This window comes from Anguilla anguilla, chromosome 16 (genome assembly GCF_013347855.1).
Source record: "Anguilla anguilla isolate fAngAng1 chromosome 16, fAngAng1.pri, whole genome shotgun sequence".
Classification (NCBI taxonomy): domain Eukaryota; kingdom Metazoa; phylum Chordata; class Actinopteri; order Anguilliformes; family Anguillidae; genus Anguilla; species Anguilla anguilla.
In genome coordinates, this window is record NC_049216.1 from 34,796,300 (window position 1) to 34,808,811 (window position 12,512).

General features: G+C 41.8%; 1 protein-coding gene and 1 long non-coding RNA gene across 2 annotated transcripts in view; one reads left to right on the top strand and one right to left on the bottom strand.

Annotated features, from left to right (window-relative positions):
* LOC118214807 overlaps positions 1-12,512 on the bottom strand; it is a 31,275-nt gene that overhangs the window by 7,292 nt on the left and 11,471 nt on the right. The gene's annotated exons all lie outside the window — the stretch shown is intronic.
* LOC118214805 (dispanin subfamily A member 2b-like) lies at positions 6,410-9,816 on the top strand. The gene is made up of 2 exons (XM_035395053.1): positions 6,410-6,778; positions 9,319-9,816. Exons 1-2 carry the CDS (start codon positions 6,566-6,568, stop codon positions 9,502-9,504), a joined length of 399 nt encoding a protein of 132 aa, XP_035250944.1. The 5' UTR covers positions 6,410-6,565; the 3' UTR covers positions 9,505-9,816.

The window sequence follows — 12,512 nt, forward strand, 5'->3', positions numbered from 1 at the left end:
GAACCAATGGTGATCCCCCCCCCAAACTTCCTCCCCTCTTCAGTAATGCACAGGCTGCCTCTCACCAACACACACCACTGGGGGGGGGGTACAGAAAATGCTGAGCTGCCACCCTGCTGTCACCCTGCTCTCCAAGGTCACCAGGCCCTGCAGCACTTCCTGCACAGGGAGGTACAGGATGGATGCCTTCCTGTAGGGGCATCCCCACCCATACCAGTCTGGGCAAGCCCTCTCCCACCTTCCCAAGACAGGAGGCTCCATTGTACTCAAGAAACACACAGCACTCGATCCCGTGCTGTATCGTGCATACAGTCACGGCTACAGGGGAGTAGTCAGGCATGGCACAAAGCAGAGGGCTGGAAAATCCCCTGTAGCAAAGGCTGCATTCAGAATACAGCATGGCCTCGAGTGCTGTATTGCTTTTATAAAACGGGTACAACGCACAGAAGCTATAAGACATTAATTATTTTGTAGTTTTATTTCGTAAGCGAGGGTTTGTGTGTGGAGTGGTATTGCTCACAAGCCGGCCGACTGAATAAATGATACTGTACTGGACTCACAATTACCGTAGAACGCAGGCTCGGCCAATCAGCATCTAGGATCGAAACACGTTTTATTAAAAAAAAAAAAAACTTGATGGAATGCCTTGGTTTGCAGGGTTTGCAGTATGACTGTTCTTTAAGGATCATGGTGTCAAGATGTCGCTATGACCTGTTTGCAAGGCTTTCTGAAAACATTTTATAATCTGTGCACAGGAGCGCCACCAGTCACCAGTTCTGAGGGAGAGCAAAATCTTTCTTTTTGACAGCAAAGTCCAAACAGCTCACTGACAAGCTAACTAGCAATCCCCCCCAGTCCTCAAACGAATCCTGGCGCACCTCGTAGAAATCTTTCCTCGTAGTTATTCCAGAAAGCCTTTTAAAAATCAGATGGCTAGCCGTCCACAATAGGAGCATGACCAATGGCTATTTGCTGCAGCCGTGAGCTCATCCAAAACCAATGGGCTATCCAGCTCCAGTCGCTGTGCTGGAACTAGCCTGAGGAGTCTGTCATGCACTACAGTATGTCTACATGTTCTGAACTGTTACCCTCTGCTTTATGCAGGAGAGCTGTGATTAAAACTCCACAGCTGCCTCACGCATGTCCCCCAGGTCACAAGTTAACTGGCCATCTGATTGGCAGAGGCAATGCATTCATTTTTTTACACCCCAACCCCCAACTGCTTTTCGAAATTTTAAAAAAGTACAAAGTAGTTGCACCAATTTTAATTTAAACAAAAAGATCTAGCCCACATGCAGGTGACCCCATATAGGGAGCGACTCTGCGCTGGATCTGGAGCTGATTCTGGCCCAAAGTCAGCACTGCTGGGCGCAGAACACTGGTTACAAGATCCAACCAAAAAGATAATGTTTGTCACCCCAGGTGAGGTGTATGTCCACTGTCACCATCAGCAGATTGACCTCACAAAGTTTCACGCTGCACAGGGGTACTAAGTCAAGGACGCCCACTCCCCCTCCATCTCTTTTTTTCAATTGTCATTGAACCTTTAGCAACTGCAATCCGTCAAAACTCAGACATCAAAGGATTTTCAAATCTCAAGATGGCCAATACAAGATCCTCCACAGAACAAAAACTGTACACAAAGGGACTCAGTGAATCAGAAATCTGCACACAGAACCCGCCATACCTCCATGCCATTCAGCACTGCACACCCGCTCAAGATTTTGGCAGGAAATCACTCATAAACTCTCACAACGCCTCAATCGTCCCCATTCCTGTGCCAATAGGAGACTTTTCACAAACCAACCTTTCTGGAAAAACCACTAGAATAATGAATCATCTCCTTAAATTCACACTTCTTGCCTGCGTACCAACCACTACATTACCACCAGTCATATAACGGTTTCTTTTTAACATGGTTTCATTTTAACACCCTCTGGCACGCACACTCTTGCACGCAGACACCCTCTGGCCATTTGCAGAAAAAGGAAGAGAATAAAGGGAAGGAACAAGAATTGTGAAAAACAAGCCCACAATTGCAAAGAAAAAACTAGAGTCCAGAGAGATTAACTTGCAATTCCATGAAATAATTGCAAGAAAAAAAGTCTGAATTTCCGAGAAATAGTTGCAGTTAAGCCAACATTATTTTCCTGTGGCGGCTCCATATAGAGGGGAACAGAAGGGAGGGAGGGAGGGAGGGGGAGGGGAGAGAGAGAGAGAGAGAGAGAGAGAGAGAGAGAGAGAGAGAGAGAGAGAGAGAGAGAGAGAGAGAGAGAGAGTGAGTGAGAGAGAGAGAAGCTGTGATATCAGTATTAGAATTAAAGTATTTCCTCTCTCATTTCATCGTGAGAGAGGAAGAGTCTGCTGTTATCCAGCCTGCTCACACGATGCATTAAACAGATCATGCATGGTGTTAGCCAAAGGCTAACTCTTCTTTTCTTGAGCCCTCTACCCATCTTTGATGCAAAATGTTATAGTGATTATATGGAATTGCGTTCTGAATGCACTCGAGCTTAATTTGATTATTTGTGTAGATGTAATGAAGAGAATTGTTCTCGGCTAGAAATAGCTGTACAAAATAAGTAATTGTACCTTACTGAACCCGTGTTCAGCAGTTGTCTACGATCATGAAAATGCACTTTTTGTACGTCGCTTTGGATAAAAGCGTCTGCTAAATGAATGTAATGTAATGTAAAAGAGAATTCGATAATATATTTACATATTTTCTTTATGGACCAATGTAGGCCATTACTGTAATTTCACACCAGAATCTGAGACGGTTTTCTTTTCATTCATTATTGTGCTTGTTGCCAGCTGACCTTAAAAAAGAGGAACTCTTCTATGAACCTTAATACATTCTGAACGTTTGGTTTTTTCCCCCACGAAATCTGTGGTCTGCTGGTGCCCTCGATCTCCAGTTCAGTTCTGTTTGCTTGGGAGGTTTCATGCGATAAACACGATATGCCATTTGCATAAAAAAATGGCCGTCCAGTTTACTATTGAGATTTGTATTCGGAATTAAGCGACGCGCGCATGCCGTACAGGCGCTGTTGCGTAAGCACAGGGTAGCGCCGGCTAAACGGGCGCGGCGCGCTAAGGTGGAATTCTTCGACAGTTTGGAGCGCGCGATGTCCGCACGATCCACGTATTGTTTGCTTGAAGTTCTCATTTCACCTGTGTACACACAACGTATAACATCATGCATTCAGACCATTGATTCCTGATTTGCAAAGCATAATTTCTTATACTGGGCTTCTTCCATAGCTGATGTTTTTTTCTTCTTTTTTTCATATATGTTTGGAGAGCAGGGCAGCTTTATTAAATGCATTTATTTGATAGTATACCTTCTTGCTACAATACGAATTGTTAGATGAATATTTTTTAAAATGTAAAATTACTACGCTCAGAATTAAACTGGGTGTGTAAAAGCTCAGACGTCTTCTATCAAAATTTAACCCTTCAGATGTATTTGAGGCATCTCTTGGTGTGCAGAGCCTTCTATATTATTTGTTAGATTAACATTAGTGATTATAAAAGGACCTCTATGCCTTCTTGAAATCGCAGTTTTGTATTCCAGGGACTAACACCGGAGTTGTCCACTACGGTCCGTTGCTAAGAGGGTCCACTAAGCGATTGTAATGTAATGATATCACTCTGGCTATGGTTTAAAGCAAAATGCACTTAAGCAGCGATGTTATTCCAAAACTATCAGAATGTTCCAGATAAATTTGCTATTTTTGCTATATACTTCAAGAATTTGGATTTGAGCTCAAAAGATGAATACCAAACAAAAGTACAATCAGCTTTTATTTTGTGGCATTTATATGTTAACATATTATTCAGCGTTACGGCCTGAACTGAACACTTGGTGACCACAAGCGGCACCAATACGTCCAGTTAGTTGCAACGGGGCTAACGTATATTCAACGCACAAGCTTTGTCCCACGGTTACTCACGTGAATGGGCATCCATCCCCACTTCCTGCAGAAGAAATCCTCCAAATTTAGCCATTGATACCCTAAAACGAATGCTGTAAATCAGTCTGGTCAGTCGTGGGAAAATGTCATCCGTCAGGGGGAAAAGACAAGATGCCATAACCAAAAAGTGCACAGGAATAAAAGATGCACTGGTGTTATAAAAGATAAACTAACATGAAGACCAGAGAGCTGTCTTTGGGAGAAAAGCAAGCTTAGAAAAGAGGGGAAATCGATCAGAGCCATTGCACAAGCATTGGGGATAGCTTGTACGACAACCTGGAATGTCCTGAAAAGGAAAGAAACCGCTAGCGTACTGAGCAACAGATATTGAACAGGTCGACCAAGGAAAACAACAGCAGTTGATGACAGAAACATTGTGAAAGCTGTGAAGAAAAACCTCAAAACATAAGTCAGTGACATCACAAACTATCACCACAGGACAGGGTGAAGGTATCTCAATCAACTGTTCGAAGAAGACTTAGAAAGCAGCAATATAGAGGCTATACCACAAAATGCAAACCACTCATCAGTAGTAAGAATCCGAAAACGAGATTACAATTTGCAAAGAAGTACAGAGATGCGCCACAAAAGTCCTGGAACAAAGTTTTATGGACTGATGAGACCAAGATTAACCTCTACCAAAGTGATGGAAAGGCCAAAGTGTGGAGACAGAAGGGATCTGCTCATGATCCAAAACATATAGCTCATCTGTGAAGCACGGTGGAGGAAGTGTCATGGCTTGGGCTTGCATGGCTGCTTCTGGAGTGGGCTCACTAATCTTTATTGATGATGTAACTCATGATGGTAGCAACAGGATGAATTCAGAAGTCTACAAAAACATTCTGTCTGCCAACTTATGGAGAAATGCGTCCAAACTAATTGGGAGGAACGTCATCATGCAGCAAGACAATGACCCAAAACACACTGCCAACACAACAAAGGATTTCATTAGGGAGAAAAAGTGGAAGGTTTTAGACTGGTCAAGTCAATCACCAGACCTTAACCCAATTGAGCATACATTTCACCTCCTGAAGAGGAGATTGAAGGGAAAAACCCCCCGAAACAAACAACAACTGAAAGAGGCTGCAGTAAAAGCCTGGAAAAGCATCACAAAAGAAGAATGCAACAGTGTGGTGATGTCAATGGGTCACAGGCTTGATGCAAGCAAGAGATACGCTACCAAATATTAAGTGTTATTTGCTTTCATTTACTTAAATATTCTCTGTTCCAATACTTTTGCTCACCTAAAAATTGGGTGGTCTGATACCAAAGGTGCTATGTTCTAAGTAGTTTAACACATCTAGGTGTAAATACCATGAAATAAAAGCTGAAATTCTGAACTCTTGTCTCATGTTCATCTTTTTATCTCAACCCAAAATGTATTCAGTGTATTGCAAAAACAAAGGAATTGGCCTTGCTGTTCCAATACTTCTGGAGGGGACTGTATATCAAGTGCAGCAGTTTGGACCGTCTTGAAAAAGAAAGAAACTGGTGGCGGATTCCGAAATAAACACTGTAAAGGTCAGCCAAGGAAGACAACAGCAGATGATGACAGATAAATCCTAAGAGCTGTGAGAAAACCCCCACAACAATGCCCAGTGACATCACCAGCAGTCTTCAGAGGACCGGGGTGAAAGATTCACAACACCGTACACAGAAGATTTCAAGAGCAGAATTATAGAGGCTGCACAGCAGGATGCATACCTCTCTTCAGTAGCAAGAATTAAAAGGCCAGATTGGATTTTGCCAAAAAATAAAAACTTAATTTATCTTTCATACAATATTTTGCAGCCCAAATTACAGACAAAGAATGACTGCTAATAAAACACAATAGATAACAGTGATATAATGAAACAATTATAAAAGATTATATAAGGAACAAATGTAGTAAATAAAAGGTCAGTTTAAAAACCATGTGAATTCTAAAGCAATAAAACAACAAATAAAAACAAGAACCAACAAAACAGATGTGTAGGTAGAATATACAGGTGTGCCTTCTCAGGTTAAAGAGTGTTTGGACTATGCGCAACAGAAAAAAAACGTTTTTTTCCGAGAAACCGAAATTTAAAAAAACATTCTTCAAAGGTGGTAAATCGAAACCTAACGGATAACTTTACGGGAAGCAGTTCCTTATATGAAACAATTATAAAAGATTATATAAGGAACAAATGTAGTAAATAAAAGGTCAGTTTAAAAACCATGTGAATTCTAAAGCAATAAAACAACAAATAAAAACAAGAACCAACAAAACAGATGTGTAGGTAGAATATACAGGTGTGCCTTCTCAGGTTAAAGAGTGTTTGGACTATGCGCAACAGAAAAAAAAAAACGTTTTTTTCCGAGAAACCGAAAGTTAAAAAAAACATTCTTCAAAGGTGGTAAATCGAAACCTAACGGATAACTTTACGGAAAGCAGTTCCTTATATGTAGAAGCGTACTCCGGGCACGCCCTCGTGGCAACGGGTCCATGACTGAAAAACATTGAACCCGACTAGCTCGCCGAACAGTTTCTTGTGGAACGTGCACGAACAGGACTCCTGACAACTTGCGCCCAGCTCAGCGCGGGATCACATTAAAAGACGGAGACCATGCAGTGTCCAGCGGAGTGCGTGCCAATGCAGCCCAACACCTACGAGCGACTGAAAGATCCCCGGGATGCGGCGATGATCAACGATGCGTCGCCGCGGATAATGGTGGCACCGATTCCGCCTCCTCGGGACCACATTGTGTGGTCCCTGTTCAACTTTTTCTACATGAACGCGTTCTGCCTCGGCTTTGTGGCTCTTTATTTCTCGATTAAGGTGAGCCCGACCGAATGCCACCCCGTTTCTTTTAAATATTTAATGCTGTTCATTTTTTTTTCTTAACTTGCACTCTTTCAAAACTCTACGTTGTCATTCGATGCCCCCACCATCAGACCCCACCCACAATTGGGAATTAAACTGGTTCTGCCCGTGGATTACCGATTGCGCATTTTAAAATCAAGGGGTAAAACGCCGTACTATGTATTATTGCCCTCGAAGACCCAATGGCTGTGCAATAATTAATTATGACTCCGAATTTGTCAGTGAAAGAAGTTGATTAAATAGTTACCGCCTGTTTTCTAGGGTCTTCTAATGTGGAAAGAAAAGTTAGCGCACGTTATGTGCCCAGTTGCAAGGGTGAATAGCTTTGGTATGACGCGTTATGGCTTTGGAAACATCTTTCAGACAATCACATTAATTTACTGGATGGCTGACAGCGCAGATCAACGTGCTTATCTTTAAGAGCTTTACGTGGTTAAAAACAAAAAAGAAATGATGCATGTAGAATGAATAAACACGTAGATCATTCAAAAGCATAGCCAATTCACTACGAAACAGGTAATGACAGTAAAAGCCGCGTTTCCACCGCAGGAACTTTACCCCGGAACTAGGAACCTTTTGAGGAACTCAGTGCGTTGTGACCGCAGGAACTAGGGTCTAAATTAAGTTCCGGGGTCTTTATTTTATCCCCAAAAACGTCCCTGCTCGGGGGGGTAGTACTTTCCAAAAGTACCGGAACCTTTGGGGTGGGGCGCAAGCGCTGAAAATTTCTGATTGGTCAACTACTTGCAGTGTTTTATTTCAACCGCCATGTTTAAAAATCTGCAGTCGCAAACCGATTTATTTTCATAATAACTTCAAATCAAACTGGTATGTTAAGCCACGTTTCCACCAAAATTTCCCGTAACTTTTAGTCCCAGGAACTACTTTACCAGGAACTAAAAGGTTCCTTCAGCCCATGGTTGTCTGCGTTTCCACCGCGGTCTAAAGTCCCTCGAAGATTAGACAAATTAGCCCACTGACATATGAAAAAGCGACGTTGTCGTCGGTCCATCTGTCATATGATTTCTTTTGTAACCCCATACTACCACCGAAGTAGCCTACATTATTTTCTAATAACCGGGACAGCCCGGAGGGGTTTATTCCACTTATATAAAACGGGTTACCAACAATGACTATATATGGTTACTTTTGTATTTATTGATTTTTATCGATTTAATCACCTGGAATTGAAATATTCAGGTAATTGAAATATTCTGCGTAATTCACATTGGTGATACCGTAAAAGCAAACTGGAAATCACCTTCCGCACTTTTTGTCAGGGTAAAATAACAGGTTAATTCTAGTAATCGTCCCTTTAGCTTTTTCAGACTGCCGTAATTTTACTCTGCCATTCTTCAATTCCACAAAAAGACCAGGAAGACTATGGACTATTTATGGTGCATGGTTCGCATCTGGAGGGCACACTTCGCTGCTTGGCTAGCAGTAACTTCGAAGGAAAGCAAACGGTGGCTGTACCACTGCTAATTTAAATTTTCACGCAAGTCCGAGTTTTCCTTCTATTCTTGTCATTTTGCGATTAGCCTATATGGAATTGACGATGAGAAAGTAATCAAACAGCAAATTGTTTACAACGTGTGCATGTTTTCTGCTGTTGTTGCCAGTTATATTGGAAATGTGAATGCATTCTGTCGCCTCGGATGTCAAGACATGAAAGTGAATGTTCGCATAAAACATAATGAATGTGTTTGAGAGGATTTATAAAACAGTTACAATCTGACTATTGGCCTGTTATATCCTATTTGTTGCATAACAACGGTCCAAGTTCAACTACCAACGACAGTTTTGCTTGACAACGGTAAAATATGCCCAAACGGCTGCAGAAGAATATTTCAATTCGAGGTGATTAAATCGATAAAAAACAATAAATACAAAAGTAACCATATATAGTCATTGTTGGTAACCCGTTGTATATAAGTGGAATAAACCCCTCCGGGCTGTCCCGGTTATTAGAAAATAATGTAGGCTACTTCGGTGGTAGTATGGGGTTACAGAAGAAATCATATGACAGATGGACCGACGACAACGTCACTTTTTCATACGTCAGTGGGCTAATTTGCCTAATCTTCGCGGGACTTTAGACCGCGGTGGAAACGCAGACAACAATGGGCTGAAGGAACCTTAAAATGTCCAGTGTTAAATCAACTCTTACAGAGTGCACATGGTCCCGCTCCCGCTCTGGTCCAGAGTGGGACCATGTGCACTCCTTTAGAGTTTAATGAACACTAGACATTATGCTGTATACTTTAAAAACAGCAGTAAATGCTTCAATTGAAGACAGCATCTCGTGTTTGGCCGGTTCTTGAAAACATCCACTGGAAACGATTCCATCAGTGGAGTTCTAGTGGCATGTTTTTTTTGTGTGTGTGTGTGTGGGGGGGGGGGGGGGGGGGGTGGGGTGGGGGTGGGTTTGTGGCCGGTGTTGAACTGCATACTTGGAGCGTGAGCAATAAGTCCCTAACATTTCTTTCTCTCAGTCCAGAGACCGGAAGGTGGTGGGCGACTTGGAAGGGGCGCGAGAATACGCCTCCACCGCGCGCTGCCTCAACATTGTGGCGCTCTGTCTCACCCTGCTGTTCGTAATCGTCATCATCGTCCTGTTGGCTGCGGGCGCTATCGCCCTCCAGGAAAACATCAGACAGATTATGAAGGATAGGCATTAGCCGACACGATCACGTGGTTCTTTCCTTGCTTGCATCTTTTTTCTGGAACGTCCTCTGTGGATTCTGATTTAAAACCATTATATCCCTGATATGAATTTATATTTTTCGTATGCACTTATCTTGGTTACATTAAAAAAACAACCTAATCCTGTTTTCTTATGCAATAGAGACTACAGTGGCACATTTTCATATAATTTTGTTGTTTAAACTAACTGGGGCACAGATATGTATAGGCCTACAATATTTTTTGTATATCATATATTAAAGTATTGTTAAAAAAAAAAAAAATCAAATAAAGTAAGTATGACTACTGTCCTGATTTCAGAGTATTTTTCACAGTATTTTTGTAAACCTGGTGCTAAACAGTGTTCTCAGAATGGCTGTTTTACCAGTCCGCCTCACGCAGTGCTGATGCTGTCTCATACAAAGTGCACGGTTACGACCAACAAGTATGCTGAACGACTGGCCTACCCTGTAAGACACTTGTTCATCAGCAGCTGGTGCTCCGTTTTGCCTGGATACTGAATATAACATTAAGGTAATATAATTACGAGAACAGGCCATTCAGCCCAACAATATATCCAGAACCTGTCCGTGTTCTGTTATCACGCTGATCCCACTGATCGTTAAGGTTCTGTCAGATTAAGATGGTCCAGAGTAGAGAATCGCTAAAATGAATCCATGGTTCCCAAGTATCTTAATTTTGATAAGAGGCCTGACGATTTCAGGGTTCTTCTAACTGAAAGTCTCGCTCCAGGATGTACGCGAAGCCTTTCCTCTTCCACGACGGTTAACCACATACTTCCGACCATTTCGTGGTTTTCAGCAGGCGAGTCGGCAGAGTCGGGGGGGGGGGGGGGGGGTAATTATCTACCTTAAAAAGATTAGATTAGATTAGATTCAGCTTTATTGTCATTGCACAGAGTACACGTACTAAGACAACGAAATGCAGTTAGCATCTAACCAGAAGTGCAAAAGAAGCAGTAAAGTGCAGTAAGGTGTATGTACATATGTAATATAAATATAGAATATGGAATGAAAAGCTAAGGTATATACAGTATGAAAGTGAATAAATATGAATACAATACAATGTGGTATAAACAGTATAGACAGTTATAAACAGTATAGACAGTGGATAGGTATAAATATGATAAATATAGTATCAGGATGTCGAACAATTTCTTGACTCCCTGAACGGCCCGAATCCAGTAAAAAAAAAACTTACAGACATAAATAAGGCTGCGCTTTCGTTTTGAGACAAACGTGACAAGAGGAACTAATTTAAGGTTTACGGGTTTCATTTAAGTACGTCTTTGGATCAGTCTTGCAAATTGCAACGCCCGAAGCGATGAAGTCACCCGGTGTCGCATGCAAAACTTCAAAAGAATCCGAAACGTGGAGAGGTTTTCAAAGAAACAAAGTAGTGGAAAGGTTTCTGCTCTGAAGGTTACACCGTAATATGTCCAGTGTTAATTCAACTCTAACGGATAAGATTTGGTCCAAAGTGGGACCAAATGTTATCTGATAAAGTAGAAGTAACACTGGAGGTTTCGCTGTGTAGATGCTTTTCAGTTTAAATAACATGTTTACATGATTGCTATTTAGTTTATTAAACACTTACTTGCATGTATATGTAGTAGGCCTACCTGAAATACCCAGTGACAACAGTACAGTGCTTAGAAATTATTTAACTGTCCTCAATGCATTTCATGAAGAGAGTAGTCTACATATTTAACATATATTTCGAATTTTTTGGACTGTTCGTGTTCAAGCGATTAAACGTTTGCTTAACTGGGGAATGTGCGGCTTTGTGCGCTTATATTTTACGATACTTTTATTTTGTATTTATCACCGACGTATGCCACACGTCAAAATTATGTCATCCACTTTTCGTTATGCAAAAATATTCCGCCAGGGGGCAGTATTGGATAATGAAAACCTCGACCTTCGGCATTGTAAATACAGAAATTTTAACTGTATGGGCTATTTCTACTTGTCCATCTACGAGGAGATCCCACTGAGTTATAAAATCTGGATGAAATAATTGCTCCGTTTCAAGTAAAAACTGCGTTGTAGAATATATAATTGACACACAGTTTGGCATTTGAAGTTGCTCACAAAAATATTTTAAAAGATGTGAATTCACCTGGGATTGCATGTTAAGTTTTGTTTACTAACTTTAGGTATTTTACGGGATAATATCCCTTAAAATCATGCAATGGAATAACTAACAGCCTATACCATTACATTTGGATATGAAGAGAAAGAGAACACTATTGGTTGTTCTGTTACATTATGTATAATCAGTGGTGGTGCTATGGGGGGGGTTAGGACATAAGAGTTAGGGTTGTGGTTAAGGGGGGGGTTGTACATTGTACAATGAAAAAATAATTGCAATTATCAGCACCTCCATAAACACCAACAGAAGAGTTATGTCGTTTCCTTCGCCCGTGAGTAAGAAATGAGACCCCACTTCACTGATTCTGATGACTATCATTACGGTAGCGCCTAAATAAAGTTTACCGTCCTTTCAGATTTACTTTGTCTCTTTCTCTCCATCTGACTTTCTACTACTACCTGTGTTTTGTAGTTGTTTCGATGACCTTTGGTATGCACTTATTGTACGTCAAAATTATGTCATTACTATAAATTAAATTATGACAAATTTTAACTATACAGGCTAGCTACCGTATCATGGTATCTCATGAAATGAACGTGGCGCTCACAAAACATGGGATTAAGTCACATGTGAACTGGGTTCACCCGGCCCGTCAGCTTCCCATTTAACTTCACACTGAGAAATGAATCCCCAGTTTGAGAGGTCAGACCCAGGCGTGTGTCCCGTTCTTCCCGGTCGCCGTGGCAGCCAGCGGAATCGGCGCGTTGCCTCCGGCCTCTGCGCCCAGCGAGCGAAGCAAAAACAAACGCCCAGCGCGGAGCCCGGCTCGGCCCGACCGCTCCGACATTACCCCCTTCTGAGAACCCTTAACCGCATAATGACAGGCCAG

Coding starts and splice junctions, on each gene's coding strand:
- LOC118214805 (XM_035395053.1), top strand. CDS start 6,566: ATGCAGTGTCCAGCGGAGTGCGTGCCAATGCAGCCCAACACCTACGAG. Junction 6,779..9,318: donor CTCTTTATTTCTCGATTAAG/GTGAGCCCGACC, acceptor TCTTTCTCTCAG/TCCAGAGACCGGAAGGTGGT.